Source organism: Bolinopsis microptera, chromosome 1 (assembly GCF_026151205.1).
Source record: "Bolinopsis microptera isolate Bmic1 chromosome 1, MBARI_Bmic_1.0, whole genome shotgun sequence".
In the NCBI taxonomy this organism is placed as follows: domain Eukaryota; kingdom Metazoa; phylum Ctenophora; class Tentaculata; order Lobata; family Bolinopsidae; genus Bolinopsis; species Bolinopsis microptera.
The window spans coordinates 18,660,551-18,676,617 of NC_087072.1; the positions used below are offsets into that span (position 1 = coordinate 18,660,551).

The 16,067-nt window shown below is 36.0% G+C and overlaps 3 protein-coding genes and 1 non-coding gene across 4 annotated transcripts in view; 2 read left to right on the forward strand and 2 right to left on the reverse strand.

Moving 5' to 3' along the window:
• Positions 1-7,312, reverse strand: part of LOC134826043 (uncharacterized) — a 36,255-nt gene extending 28,943 nt beyond the window's left edge. Inside the window, exons 1-5 of the mRNA XM_063838303.1 lie at positions 7,232-7,312; positions 6,549-6,616; positions 4,256-4,472; positions 3,650-3,731; positions 1,155-1,216 (exon numbers count right to left, since the gene is read on the reverse strand). Of these exons, the coding sequence (XP_063694373.1) occupies positions 1,155-1,216; positions 3,650-3,731; positions 4,256-4,472; positions 6,549-6,616; positions 7,232-7,258 (456 nt within the window). The 5' untranslated portion in view covers positions 7,259-7,312. The remainder of the gene's footprint in view (positions 1-1,154; positions 1,217-3,649; positions 3,732-4,255; positions 4,473-6,548; positions 6,617-7,231) is intronic.
• LOC134826055 (nucleoside diphosphate kinase homolog 5-like) overlaps positions 1-16,067 on the forward strand; it is a 114,580-nt gene that overhangs the window by 8,048 nt on the left and 90,465 nt on the right. The gene's annotated exons all lie outside the window — the stretch shown is intronic.
• Positions 7,638-16,067, reverse strand: part of LOC134826044 (uncharacterized) — a 93,205-nt gene continuing 84,775 nt past the window's right edge. The window contains exons 2-15 of the mRNA XM_063838304.1: positions 13,575-13,649; positions 12,709-12,797; positions 12,133-12,163; positions 11,631-11,792; positions 11,278-11,493; positions 11,084-11,175; positions 10,587-10,902; positions 10,280-10,405; positions 9,717-9,916; positions 9,503-9,633; positions 9,232-9,339; positions 8,923-9,082; positions 8,594-8,712; positions 7,638-8,397 (exon numbers count right to left, since the gene is read on the reverse strand). Of these exons, the coding sequence (XP_063694374.1) occupies positions 8,071-8,397; positions 8,594-8,712; positions 8,923-9,082; positions 9,232-9,339; positions 9,503-9,633; positions 9,717-9,916; positions 10,280-10,405; positions 10,587-10,902; positions 11,084-11,175; positions 11,278-11,493; positions 11,631-11,792; positions 12,133-12,163; positions 12,709-12,797; positions 13,575-13,639 (2,142 nt within the window). The 5' untranslated portion in view covers positions 13,640-13,649 and the 3' untranslated portion in view covers positions 7,638-8,070. The remainder of the gene's footprint in view (positions 8,398-8,593; positions 8,713-8,922; positions 9,083-9,231; positions 9,340-9,502; positions 9,634-9,716; positions 9,917-10,279; positions 10,406-10,586; positions 10,903-11,083; positions 11,176-11,277; positions 11,494-11,630; positions 11,793-12,132; positions 12,164-12,708; positions 12,798-13,574; positions 13,650-16,067) is intronic.
• On the forward strand, positions 15,024-15,096 carry Trnar-ucu (transfer RNA arginine (anticodon UCU)). The gene has a single exon. It is a non-coding gene; the product is annotated as a tRNA-Arg (tRNA).

The following is a 16,067-nucleotide window of genomic DNA, read 5'->3' on the forward strand; positions in this document are numbered from 1 at the left end:
CAGGAACGCACACCTACGAAGATGGTCTGAGCGGCATCAAGGTTTAAGAGCTTTATCATTCTTAAAAGTCATTCTTAAAAATTGACCATGAAATACCTATAATTTCAAATTCCTTAGAATGAGTATCATTATTATTTTTACTGTTTTTGGTGCGGACTGCGGGATAAATTGTCTCCATCGATATCATAAACTGAGTTTTATCTCAGAGGCGAGGTACAGGTTGAGCACTGAAATCAGTTTGAACAAATTTATCTGGAGAAACAATTAACTACCTAGCGTATGTAGCCAGTAACTGGTATCAGGTAATTGACAGCTGAAAAACTAATAAAATAAACCTCTCAGGGTTGTGTGGACGAATGTGTTAGTATGGGTGCTCAGACCTGCGCAGGGGTTAACTGGAAAAACAGTGTTGTCAGATGCTTCCTGAAGAATCCTGGTTTCGGAGATAAGGTAGCGAAGGAAGGTGTAAACTCTGTGGATTTAAGCTGCCTCGAGAATGATCGTAAAGGTCAGTTGAACAAATACCTTACGCTTTAGCTTTTTTTTAAAGTTATCGAACAAATTTATCTTTATCATTATTCCGGAGCTTGGTCGTGCATTATTCTGGACTACCAAGTATACTGATTTGTTTAGAAATGTTGTCCTAAGCCGAGTTTATCACACTGTTACGTATTTCAGTTGATGGCGGATGGAGCAGCTATGGAGGGTGGTCAGAGTGTTCTAAAACTTGTGGAGGAGGATCCCAGTCAAGAACCAGAACCTGCACAAATCCTGCTCCTGCTCACGGTGGAACTGAATGTGATGGAGAAAGCTCAGAGGCTCAGGAATGCAACACACGTGACTGTACAGGTAAATATACAACCAACCTATTGTATATTTTATATCATCCTCAGCCCCTCCCAGTTTCCCAGTTTCTCTCATAAAAACTTGCAATACCCGGCGTGGCATGAGCAGCTATACCGATTATCCCCAGCGATCCCGATCCTTTTATACAATACTCAACGAAGATATCGAAATAAATTTAAGTATCAATCACCACAATATAGATCTAGTTTACATCCGTGATATATACTAATTACTAACCACCAACTAAAGGTGACACAAATTGCAACTCAGAATTTGTAACACATGCATATAATTAAAATTAAACAAACCTTGATGAGGTTCAGGACGTCTTTCTCCGTTTCAAATTTCGAGTCTAGCGTTCGGACGATCTCTGAAACAGAAGAAGTAGGTAAAAGACAAGAGAATCATTCTAAATCCTTTTTAATTTAACTTTTCCTACTTTAACTACTGCTGTTTGTACTTAAATTTCCTCCTAGTGAATATCAATCGTTTCCCTGGCTAGAAAAATATTAAATTGTTCAATGCAATGTTCTGCAACAGGTTATTAATATGCGATAACAGAGATAAGCTCTAACCCTGCAGTTCCACGGCTCAGTTTTGCAACCAGATTTGCTCACATTTTTTCTCACATTTTTGCGACCGGAAATGAAATTCAAAAATATTTCTCCGCACGGAGAAATATTTTTGATATGACCCAAAACTCCGTGAAAGTAGTTTTAACCTGGGCGCTCGCGTGGGTTAAATTTCATTATAATGCGCCCACGTGCGCGCACAAATCTGCGTGCAAATACTAACCGTGGGAACGTACATTGTAAACAAAACTGCCTTCGCGGAGTTACCCTTTCAAAACTCTTTTCGCGGACTTTTGTGTCAAATTTGGTCGCAAAACTGAGCCGTGGAACTGGGCTGTAAGTAACTAATGGAAGTGGAAATAAAAAAGATGTGATTTTCTAATCTGAAGTAAGATTTTTTTCAATTTGTGCAATGTGTTAAGTTTAATTAAAGGCAGACTCTTCCACTTCCAGCATTAAAGATATCGACTGTGATCAGTACCAATCTTTTTCAGACATCTCGGCGAATTTTCTTAATACTAATAGGTTAAATATGAATTATGAAGCGTCCAGCTTAAAAATGTAGTCTGATAAGATAAATCCCAAGATTACTGCTCTCTTAAATGTTATTATATGTATATGAAACTTAATTAATCAGTTTCTAATTTTTATGCTATTTATCCATTTGGCGCCATTTGCGGACCCTCACTCTGCATGATTTTATTCGGAACGTTTTGTAACTTTATTTCTGAGTTTCAAGGTTTTATACATAATCTACTTATCGAGATTACATATTTTAACCGCTTAGTTAGTAAACTTTCTGTCTGCCCGGAGTTGACCAGACAAATCAATTTACCAGATTAAAATAGCTAATTAGTTTTTTACTTTATTGTACCGCTTAACTGTGATAGTTTTGGGGCTTAACTGTAACTATATATTATGTATAATATGGTAAAAAAGCGAATTAACTAGAAGACATCCTCAACATTGCTGCTTCCCTAATTCCACAACATTCATTCGTAAAACTAAAAGTTAAACACCTTGCCACGCGTTTTATTAAGTCTTAAGATGTAATGTCGTGTTTGTTGTCTGGGCAAAATTTAACAAATATAATATGTCTCAACTCCACTGTCCCATAGGCCATAAGTTAATTAATTACTCAGCTACTTAAATACCTAAGGTGTATACTGTATAGTCAACCTTCACCTTCATCAATAATAACCACCACCCATTTGCCATCCCCATGCCATCTTGAGTTATTGACCACTGCATCTTGGTCAACCTCTATAATTTGAACTTAAAGACATCAAACGGTTACCTTGCGTAGTAAGCCACCATGCCATGAAATTGCAGGGAAGCAGTGATAGTATTCTGCACAGTAACACAACAAGAGATGGAGAAGAGAGCTCGCCTTTATAATTAATCAGTGAACTGCGGCCACCATTTTTACAGCCAGGCAAGATGTATAATATGTAGTCAGTGCTTTTGGCGCACAAATTTTCAACTCAATTACACTATTTCATGGAGCGATGAATTGGAACATGTGCTGTTCCAATAATATCATATAATATGTTCCAATGAATATATGTTTTCGATATATTGCCCTTTTTAGTGCAACAGAATATATGTGGTCTTGGCTCAGTATTCTCAATATTGTACAAAAGAGACGAGGTAGTGCAGCAAAGTAATCAGTAAATGTATGAACCCCAGCATAGAGTATTAATCTTCATGATACCTGCAAGCACTATACACTTAATATTGTGTAAGGGATTTATTCGCTGCTAATGTAGCACGTGACTGTGATGTATCTGCAGCATAATCTACATTTACCCAGCTTAGTAATAAGGAGTGTTGTTGAAGAAAACATGGTTGCTTAAAAGTACTGCATAAGATTATTATATAAGACATAAGCTTAATAAAGTGGTCAAGTGGTGTGTATTTCATTGATTTCGTATATAGTTACGATGGGATAATTTGTCAAATTTGTAATTTAATTTTTAATTTTAAAACTCTGTGGCCAGAATCTGGACAGCCTCATATTATTGAGATGCACAATGCACAATGCACAATGCACAATGCACATTGTAGACGTAAACAATCCCGGCTATATTAGAATCAACATTGCTTTATAAAGCTTTATAAAGCTTTATAAAGCAATTGCTTTATAAAGCAATATGTAAATATAAAGTCCACCACGTACTCACAGCGTAGTACAGCTGCTACAGAAAATACTGTTAATATTGGAGTTATACCTTCGTTAAAGACTTTCAGCAAGTCCAGACCATCCTGCAGTGACAGAACGATATCGACCAATAGCAACATGTCACCCGTACCCTGAGAGACATTGGCTGGTTTATATATGTGTATAATATCTATATAATATGCTATCTTGATGAAAGTGGTAAATATATCACTTGCCGAATGTTGAACGCTTGGCAACTGGCAAGTAATATGATTAAATTCAAAATCTGGCCGGGGAGACGTGTATTTATAATTAGTCAAATGTAGCCTGTAATCTTGTAACAATATATGGCTATATATTTTATATATAAATATTACACAATTTACATAATATAATATATATAATATCAAACATATATTATATACGTTTCTTTCATTTTTATTTAGGGGGTATATTATTTAAACTCTCTTAAATATAAATACAATATGGCTTTATAGAGAGCAATTCCGACAAATGAGACCTGTCAAAGTGACGTGTCACGTGACACTCGACTTATTATGGCAAAATGAGTCAAGTCTCCTCCGGAAAACAAATAATGGTGTAACAATGTGATATTAGGAAGACCAGGCATGTAAATTTAATCATAAAACCAATATAATACCTCATATGGCCATACCTGATTTAGGAACCTCTGTAATTGTTGTTTCGCTAGATTTTCACTGAAAAACATTCCCCAAATAGGATCTGTCTTCAGTACTGGCAAGTCAGCAAAGGAGATACCGTACTTCTTTCGATAGCTCTTGTCCAGTTCAATCAATTTCTCCCGAGATAGGGGAAATAGAATTCTTTGTATTGAAGCAGTATCCTCTATGGATAACGCATCATGGATTTCTCTGCAATTGTTGATTAGGCTATAACTGGCTATTACTGATTAAATTATCTATTTATAGATATCGATTGACCATTTATAAAATATATGCACATGTTTATTTGAAGTTGAGGATATTGGTACTACATTAGAAGCATAATTTTGGCAACTTTTAACCGAGCATAATATAATTATGAGGACGATATATTTGATTCAAGTTAGAGGCAGTTGATGTTAACATTGTCACAAAAATTATAAGAAATCGATAATTATAAGTTAAATTTCGAAACAATAGAAATAGAATGAAATAGTCTATGATGAACATAATATTACGCGTACGTACATAACAACAATATTAACTTAGTGTGTAAAAAAGGCATAGGCTACTATATCCTATAGTAGTAGTAGTGATGACGTGAAAGAAAATGTATTCAACTTTAACTATGACGTATGTGACGAAATTAACATTTCTTGCCCCTATTTTGAAGAATCATAAGATACCTCGATTAGAATATAATAATGTTAATCATACGTTGATATGCTAGTTATTTTCCCATCATTAAACTACACTGTGCTATTTAATAGGCTTATGAAAAAAGGATATCCTTGCCTAGCCCTTTGACGTGATTATGACAAGATAAACCGCTGAGTGACGATAATTATCGAGAGAGAGAGAGAAAGAGAGAGAGAGAGAGAGAGAGAGAGAGAGAAAGAGAGAGAGAGAGAGAGAGAGAGAGAGAGAGAGAGAGAGAGAGAGAGAGAGAGAAAGAGAGAGAGATAGAGATATAGAGAGAGATAGAGAGAGAGAGAGAGAGAGAGAGAGAGAGAGAGAGATCACTTCACTTTATATTGTAAGCAACAGAGAGTCCTGTCGAGACACAGACACACGGAGAGATATTCCGAGAGGGTTTAACACTATCAAACCACTACAGACGTGACAGGTTCAGGGTCTTTATATGGTCAAGGACTCATATTAAAGCGTGGAGATGTTCACGTTAGAGCTAACCATAAAACGCAATAATTCCTGTGCTGCAGCATTGGAGCGTTTGTAGATATAGTGGGATACAACTTCCCTATTATTAGAGTGGTAGAAATAGTATAGTGGGATACAACTTCCCTATTATTAGAGTGGTAGAAATAGTATAGTGGGATACAACTTCCCTATTATTAGAGTGGTAGAAATAGTATAGTGGGATACTACTTTAGCTAAGTCCTGAGTCAGTACACTTCATAGAATTGCAGGGTTGTTACGTCGTCGAGCCATTACTTCATGATCTCGAATATCGATATAGATCGAAAAATTAAATGCGCATTTATAACAAGGTTAGTGTGAGCATCTGGTAGTGGTACATGGATATATATATAATATATATATACGTATACATGGATTAAAATTAAATGCCCTCTGAATTGGATGTTTGAGGAAATCTTTCGTCAGATATTCCAAGTAATCTAGCGTGTCCCTGATTGACAATATTTCGATCGATTCATATTGTTATTACATCATTCCATCAATATTCAATATCATGTAACTGAATCTACAGATATGTGTTTACTACAGATATCATCGACACTATTATTATATGTATAACAAGGCTTTGAGAGCCCAAAAACATTCTGTACGACCACTCATTCTCTGTGGTAATATCAACAGTAAGATGGTGATACAATACCTTGACACGTGGGAAAGTGGGAATGTGGGGATGTTGTTACGGTGGTAACTGTCAGATCCTTTATTCACTACAATTATAGATCTAAAATTGCTTAAAATTGGGCGAAACATTACCATCATTTAGAGTAAGCTGAGGGTCTCTTAGATACCTACTTTGAAATATGCGGGCCAAGTATAATAGTGGGGACGAGTAGCTTATCAATAGATTGGTCGCGCTCAATCTAGTGATGAGCTACAGTGTAGCTCATCACTAGATTGAGCGCGAAGTGTAGCTGCTACACTTGTACTTCCTAGCTTGGAGATGACTATAAAATAGGATAAAACATATTAGGATAAGGCCAACAATTGAAAGACCTTGAATAATGAAGTAACTATCAGTTGAAAGGGAGTCAGCTTCCCGATAGTCCAACATATCTAATGTAGACTCACATTAAAACTGATAGATCAGGGGTTTCTTCGTTCTCTCGTTCGTCATTTGGGTCAATCGTGGGAGAGTTCTGCAGAATAAGAGGAACTTTATATGGAATGAGACTAATTTGATGTTAACTGTATAATCATTTAAAGTGTCAGCAAATAAAAAGCAATCTACTAAATATCAGCAAATCAAGTGACAGGTCCTGTCGGAAGACGAGACTAATTCATCGTATCCCTGACAGTAACTACTAACTCTGTGCAAGATTATACTCTTGCCAAGTTGCAGTACAGGTTGCAACAGGATTTTAAATTTGTACACTTGTCGAGAGATTGCACGTGCATATTGAGATATTGGCATCTGTCCCTGTTTTCTGAAAGTATCTCTGGAATTCTTTCAAAAAAGTATTTTTCATGCCTATTTGCAGCACTGATATCAAAATTGGGGGAAATAAAGTTCAAAAATCGTTAGTTGCTGTATCACTGGGTTACTAACAAGCAAATTACTTCGTCTTTCAGTGTAAGTGAAATTGCTCATTAAAACAGGTATACAGTAAAATACAACAAAGCGTGGAAAGAGATAAAGGCAAAAAGACACTGATTAAATTTTTTGATAGGTCTTCAACTGAGAGGTGTTGTGACCGCGCATCTATTCAATAAAATGTAAAGTTCATTGTAAAATTGTTTTAAAAACTACTTACAGCTGTGCTGGACGCTCCACAACCCATCACACAATACCGTCAGTAGTACTTACACCGTTACTGACTTCATGGGCTACAGATATCAGATTTCATTAATGAAAAAAACATTCGGGGGCACTGCAGCGATACAAGGATGAAATAACAAGAATTTTGCAATTAATTTTGTGCACGTACGAAAATATTGATATTTTCAACTGGCAAGATACTGTTTAACAAGATCGACCTAGGTAATTCTGTAGTGCTCTGATTGGAAATAGCAGTGGCGCTAAACGTTGCGAAAGAAAATAAATATTCAAAATTTGATTGGTTAACGCACGTTTACAATAATCATAATTATATTTCAATTTGTACAGAATTGGATAACTAAAGATTTGCTCACAAATGAATATTTAATGGAGAGTGACTATGCCAAAAAGTAATAATTAAAACGAACTGAACAAAGTTTACCTATGATGCCCCTGTAGTGTGCTTGAATTTCTTGCCATATGATTAAGGAGTGTGCCCAGACATTAAAAGAAGTTGAAACGGTTCTGTTTGATAAACCTTTAGCTTTTGAAATTTGTATTAATTCTCTGTGATGATCATATTTTAAGAAATACTTTTGATGGCCAGCTCCAGGGTTACATTTTTGTCTGACATTAATAGTTTTTGAAAAAGTAGCCTTAACACAATTAATGAAATTCATTTATAATCCTTTCAATATTATTACAATTTTAATTCCCTCTGGACACTGTCATGTTTAAAAACTCGTCAATAGTTTCTATGCTGAGCGGCTGATTTAAATAATAAATATCAATTTAAAAAACAAGTTCAACAAAAACAGAATTGTCTCAGACGCTTCAATTCTCAAAGTTCAGTGACATTGTCTGCTTCCTGTTTGAAATCGATTTTAAAACCTCGCTTAACTCAACCGAGCAAGGATGGAGCTGGTCGAGTGGTTTCAATTCGGATGTTTCCGTGGTATTATACTGTCCATCACGTGACCCATCTCCACCACACTCTTCCTTTTTGACAGATACCGCGGATTTAGAAAGAACCAAACATTTAATTCTTTCTAGAATACTTGATGCGTTGTTGGTTCCTGAACTGCTCTTTCGACGCATCAACCTCTTCTTGAGTTTCCATAATCTCTTCTTAGGTCTTTCCGAGCTCATCCAATTACCAATCTGGGAAGGAGATGATGATAGGTTAGATCGAAATTAAAATCGGGCCCATTCAATTTTGGTTCATGTATTTGTTTTGTGGCTGTGAATTTGGACCATGCCAACACATTTGAATATGATCAGAAATAACTTTAAAATAATAAAAAGCTGCTCCAAAAGCGACAAGAATGATAAAAGATATCACTTCAAGAAAAGTCACCTTTCTTTTCTTTTCCCGCCCAGGTCTCTCTTCTTTCTCAATGGACTCTTCAACTTGTTGTGTTATTGGTGTAAGAAGTTCTCTCAAATTGGGCACAGTGAAGTGTCCTATCACGTTACCTGACACAATATAGAGTTGCTCAATCAACAGAGAGACGATGGAATAGCAAATTGCATAACTCTGTAACATACATCTTTAACGTAATCGAGTTGCTTGTAGTATTATTGCCTTGCAGTAGTATCGACATAAATCCAATTTGATGCTCTAATGCAGCAATGATTTGATTTCTGCAACGATAATGCACAAAGCTTCTGACATGCAGTACATACCGACACTGTCGTAGCTTCTGGTAAGTTCCTCATCAGTACGGATCCTAGGAGAAACTCCAAACTTTCTCTCGAACTCCTTAGGAGTAAGAAATGGAGGGCCACATCCCGGCTGTACCACTCTTACTTTAGATCCTCTCGGAATTACTCCCTTGCCGCTGTACTGATACGAGAGAAGGATTTTGGAATGATTCTCCTATGTTTATTCTTGTCCATTAATTTTAAAACTATATTATTCATTATATTATTCATGTTATTGTTACAATACTTTCGTCAAACTAATAAAAAACACAGTGGACCATGTCGACAAACCGGAATTTGGTTTCGTTTGAAGATCTCTCTGTACAAGGGGCTAAATCTGTGATCGTCCATATGCCTCAAAACTTTACTTGCTACCTTTTCTATGTAGTCTTCTACGATCTAAGAACGAGAAACCAGGTTAACACTTAACAGAAAATTCTTTCAAATTTAGACATGCTTATTTGAATAAACAGCAAAAAGGTATTATACTAGCAAATCGGACGTTTAATTTAGAAGTTGCAGTGCAGTGGTAATCCATCAATTTTTGCAAGTATAAACTCACGGGTTGAGTTCGAGGGTGCCAGTATTGTGTAACAACAATCTCAGCCAGCAGATCCAAACAGTCAACAAAGTTTTGTATTGAGAAGAACTTCATATGCTTCCCCATAAAATAGATCTTGCAAAACAAATGACCTGAAGACGGAACGATTTGTATTTCTATTCATTCCGACTTAAGATTTCTTTAGTTTTAAGAATACAAATTACAATACACTTACGTAAGGTCGGATCAGTCCTTGGGATGATGTTGATTCTCATTGCTGTTATAAAAAGGGTTTGTTTAGCTAAGCCCCTCTCAAATATGCGACGCTCCTTCTTGAACCACAGCTGAAAACTACGCCTCATTTCTAAAGCAATCCGAACAGCCATCTCGTCTAGTGGGTACCTCCCATGACACGTCGATCTAACCAACCACGGACTGTAATGAACTTTAGTTATTACTGCAGACATCTAGAAATATAAATTGCCTTAACTATATAAACATTAAATTAAAGACCCAGGTCAAGTCTACTTTTGTAGTGTTTAGTGGGGAGCATCACAGTTCTCGAGAGACAGCTGTCTGTTGACAGCCGTGATGCTCCTACTGTTTAAAAACTCACGCTCGGCTTTACGAGGTCTAAGTCTACTTTGTACACCTCTCAAGATATTTTGGAGTAAAATTGTTGATGCACTTACTTGAATGATACAAAGGCAGTAAGTATCACAGGTACTCACAACTCATCATATACAATGCAACTTAACTAAAAGATTAATACAATAACAGTTAATACATTATACATACCAAACTGGAGGACCTGGCGAAAAGTTTCTGGCGGCCTGAATTTCCTGTTCAGTGAAGTTTGCGTTAATCTTCAGTGGTAACGGATGTGGTTTTACCCACGCTCTAACACCATCTGTTTCCCATCCTCTGAAACGAATACAATTATATAAAATGTCGACGTGAAACATTTCCATAACCCAGTTTACAGTGCCCTGATCTACTGACGCGAAGTTTCTAAGAGCCCCAATAAGGGCAAGTTTTATTTACACGTATTTAATTTTAAACGTTTAAACAGGGTGGCAACAACCCAATTTCACCAATGACCAACCTGTGTTTAGCAAGAGAAGGATGATAAGCAACCTCATGGATCTGGAGAAAACGGTCATTTTTAGGAACCATCTCGATCGATCTTCTTTGATAAACGTTCTGAGACATCGTTTGTCTTCTTTGAGATGAAGTACGTCTCTTGCTCGGTACAGTAATCTCAGTTTTAGAGTCATCCTTTTCACTGCTCTCCGATTCACTCGAACTACTATCTGTTTTTTGTGCCTTAGATGCAGACTTGGTGCCCATGATTTCTGCTTTGCTACTGTCTTTAACGTCACCAAAGAAATCAGTTTGTTTCCTCTTTCTTTTGCATCTTCCTGTCCAAATACATCATATTAATCATAGGACTAAGATTTAAGAAACTTGGTCCTATTCAGTTCATTAAAAAGCTGGGAAGGCATCGTAACCAAAACGGTTAGTCAAAATAGACGCATTTTAAAACATTCTCAGCTGCATGATTACTGAATCAGCATTACCGATTAAGTATGTACTACTAACCAGCATTAGAATTATCATTCTCCTTGCGACCCTGCACTTCATCATTAGCACCAACTTCTAGAGTAGCTTCCTCGACTTTATCCGCTGGAATCCTGAAATGAGTGGGAAATTAAGCGTAAAATCAATATCTTCTTAATCACACCGTGACTATCAATTGTTAATAAATTCTTTAGAGTAATAGTATGTAAACGAACTTTTCAGTTGAAGGAGTATTCCCCAGACTGTCAAAGTCCTTGTCTGAATGTATTGCAGGTGTGGAAGAAGCCGTGAGATCGGTTGTATTCTCACTGTTAGGGAGTGGTGTTGTTTCTAAACTGTCAAAGTCTAATTTTGATTGGGTATTCTCCGATACTGGTGTCTTCATTCTCGCCGATTTGCGGAGCTGTTGAGGCGTTGCAAAATCTCTCTTTCTACCGAAAATGTAAGAAATATTAAGACAAAATACCAGTTTATGAGTACAGCCTCTCATCAGAATACTATGACTCTAGGCTAAATTCTTAAATACAGACTACAGTTCAGCAGTAATTTCGTAATTACAAATATGTACTTTTTATTTTTTGTTCCATCAGTTCGACTTGACTTTTCGTCGTACTGCAGGGTAGCATCAAATTCGCCACAATCTACGGTATCCGTTGTCTTTACTGGCACAGGAGTCTTAAATCGTGCAGACTTTCTTTTTTTTGTGGATGCCTTGAAATCTGCTTGTTTGCTGCAAATTCAAACTCGTTAATGGTTAGACAATAGACATTAGACAACGTCTGTATTCTGTACAAAACTAACATAAAACTACACAAATGTTATTGTTTGATAGCTAGACTCTAGAGGCTAAGTAATCTAATTAATCTAAGTAAATCTAAGTAATCTACGTTTCAGTACAGGTTCCAACGTTAAGTTAATCATGGTGAGAAGTAATGAGTGTAAATATGTGATCAGTGTGATTGTTATTGAACGTTAGTGAGCTCTTTTGAGAACTTGTTTTTTATCAAACTGTGAAAAGTTGAGAAAATGTGCAACAAAGGTTACTGTGAGGATTAAAGGAGTGAACTGACATGGTCCTCTTGTTAGATTTCGTCACTGACTCTGAAAATTTGTAATATAATAGGTTGTCAGTTGCAGTCATTAGACAATAAAGACATGATATGATGATATGATAATTGATCAAATTTACAACATCATTTCAAATCTTCATTCACTACAATTAATTCTATTGAAACTATTATTGCCAATATAATATTGATGGTAACGAGCTGATCAATTATTTCAATGTTTCCGTTTGGTGTTTACTCACTTTAAACTACTTGTTTAAGGTTAGCTTTAACATTTTAACCTTTACTACTTAAACAGTTCAAAACATCTTTTGGTGTAACAATAGAAATCAATCATCACCCATCACCCATCACCCATCACCCATCACCCATCACCCATCACCCATCGCCCATCACCCATCACCCATCACCCATCACCCATCACCCATCAACCATCAATCAGATGAGCTCTCGCTATAATATGTTATCATGTTATTTGATTCAATTTAAGTGGCCAAGAAAGTCTTGAAGGTAATAACTAACCATTTGCATTAAATTTAAGTTTAAGTGGACAAGAAAGTTTTGAAGGTAATAACTAACCATTTGAATTGGACGGGGTATTCTCCTTTTCGTCAGTAGCAGGTGTACACGGGGTTTTGGACAAACTCTCAAAATCGTCTTCCTGTTTTCTGGGAGACAAGGAATCGTCTTGAACTAAGATTGAATTTGACACAGTAAATGTAAATCTCTGGTTCTCGATAACAATAAAATGTACAAATAGAAAATACAAATCATCAATACGTAGCTGCATTATCATAACTAGCAGGAACCCGTCAAACCTTTAAGACTGGTGTCAAGGCTCTTTGGTGGCCGGATCAGTTCCCTACCCTAAAGTCTCCCAGTAAAAATAATTATTACCTATTTAATTCGCGTTTTTGACACCACTTGGGAGTCCAAATTTTGGGTACTAAAATTCTTATTCCTTGGCCGATTTTCGATTTCTTCATGCTGATTTGAAGGCCATTAAAGCATTTGAATCAGTTAAAAAAGTTTCAGTTTTATATCTTGTACGGTTTTTGCGGAAACCCGTGTTAAAGTTGATGCCGTGGTGTCAGTAAAATGGTGCGGATAAATAAATATATATATATATATCGTCTCGCTTTATATATAGTAAGATAATGCACAATATTTTAATTCTCCATATCATTTGAATACTTATATTACTATTTCTCTGTTACTTATATTATAAATTACAACACCATGTAATTGGGGTAATTTGATGATCAATGTTACAAGAGTAACACAGTAAGAGAAGTAATTTGTCTTTGAATCCAGTCACTTTTTAGCAACAAGGGCAACAAGCCGTTTGAAATAAACACCTTAACGATTTATATAAGCATTAGGACAACATGATGTTTTTTGTCTACATTCAAAGGTAACTTTATCAGAACACTGATTCTACTCACCCATCTTTGAAGGGTGCTTTGAAGGGTGCCTGAAAACTTCTCTTGGCTGGTCTTGAAACCGGCATATGTTCAAACCTATTAGGTAACAGTAGCTTAATTAATACAATGTGGAGTGTAACAATAAAGCAGTGTTTTCTTAGTGGATTCCAAGATTTAAAAATAGGTTTCAATAATAAAATGTAAATTAAAAGAAATTTTATCAACAGCAAATTTATACAATTGATACTTAACTATGTACATTGTACATGACTGACTGGAGTAAATGCAATTTGATCAAGTTGAGGTTTCATCCGATTTTACACAGTCTAAACCCATGGGGAAAAATCAACCAAACATTTATCTTTTTGTTACTCAGCCTCAAAGGATAAGAGGTACTCAGGTGATTATTTGTTACTACAAGAGGACAGTTCAGCACTGACAGGGGGATATGTTATCACATGATACACAGTGGGCCACCAGGCTATATTAGGCTCAAAATTGAGTTTGTCAGTTTAAGATGTATTTAAAATGATCTGATAGGAAAAATGTTTTCCTTTCAGATCATTTTTCGCTAACTCATTTTTTTGCTTTTTGGCAGTGAAAAATAGCTCTTACTCTATGTCTGTTCCTTATTTATAAGATGATATAAAGTAAATTGACTCCTTTCATAACTCCAAACAACTCTCACACCTTAATTTATTGGAAAAAACCTTAATAGGCTATCTAATTTTGCTGATTTTTGACATGAGCCTGAGTTTTTGTCTCATTTTTAGGGCAAATTTTAGGCCAAAAATAGTTGTGTTGCCGGCCTTTGCCGCCCTATTCCATAATTCTATCTGAAAGCCTAGAGGATTCCCTACAAGATTTTAAAAAATCATCATAAGCATTAAGGGGCATTTTTTTTAAAATGCCGATTTTTTACCAATTTATTGGCTAAAACTATGTTATCTGGGGCTTGTGCCCAAATATGGGCATACATATTTTTGTTATAACTCGGCCATCTTTTGTTCAATCTTAATGAAAATTTAAATAAAAGTCCTGGAAGTGTTCAGCTACAAGTAAAGCACCTCAAGACTGGCTTATGTGGCATTTTGGGGCTGAAAATTCAAGGAGCATCAAATTCAAAAATCCCCAATTTTCTCAGTTTTTGTGTATAGTAGGGTCGTTTTGTGTATGGTTTGGATCGTTTTTTGGGCCAAAGCAGTCTATAGAACACCTTTCAGACATATTTGGATGGTACTAACATTCTAATATAGCCCCTATTCTGGCCCACTGTGTGACAAGGGGACCTGTTGTTACTAAGGGGATTGTTTGTTACTTTGAAGACTTAATTCAGAGCTAAGATTAAAGACTATAAGCTGAAATGTGATAATTTGTCCTAGTTGAATGAGGAAGGACAATGCCAATAGATTCAATGTCATTATATGGTCCAAATAATTATAATGAGACCCTGAAATATAATTCATTGTCGCCTTCGTGGCCTAATGGCTAAGGCATCGGCCTTCTAAGCCGGGGATTGCGGGTTCGAGCCCCGCCGGGGGTTACTTTTTCAGCTGTTTTGTTTTAGTTCAGGATTTGATAGTTTGTCATCAAAAGGCTACAACTTCGAATCCCACCTGTACCACCCATCTCAGGTTTGATTTTAAGAGGTTATTAGGTGTCATCTTTCAGTCAACTGAAGTACTAAGAGTGCAGAGTGTGTGTTTGTTATTCGGAGTATCATTTTATGGAGATGGGATCATTTGTACCTTTATTTGATTGAATCGCTTGATATGACGACAATAACAGTTGCAAATAAATTGTTTCACAGTCAGTGGATCGTCAGCGAACATGTGACATGGCAAAAAGTGACATTTTTTTTGTCAAACAGTATATATACAATAAAGTAATTCAAGTGTTGCAATTGGCAGAGCACAATACAGAGGTAACGGAAATTGTCCACTGCTACCAATATTATATAATATTAAATATCAACAATCAGATATATACACATCTACTCCATCATAGGGGCAGGGATGAGGTTATATGAGACTTCTGATAGTGGTGTCTCATATTTGCTGTCCATTTTTTTCCCTCTGTATCCTCGAAGAGCTATGAGTGTGGTTCTTAACATAGCGAATCTTATTCTTGTCCTTACATGTCTTACCACATCGCAATACCTCTCTTTTCTTTTTCTGGCGATGAGGTCTGCCACTCTATTTAGAAACCGCTTACATTCTTTGGACATGGCAAAAAGTTAGAAAAATCTATTATTATTGTGATATCGACTGTTTATATATATATTATATATTTAAGTATGTTGATGTATATTGAGGTATTATATTAATTTGTCAATAGGGATGGGACTCTGGTTGATTCTTGATGATAAAACATAATTCTTTTGAGTGTGAGACGGTAAATCCTTCTTTCTTAAAGAAATTTAAACCAAATAAATTATACATGATTTCACCTGTATTTTAAAAGACGCTTAACAATCGAAACCTATCCCAAATGAAAACAACTTTGACTTGGTTA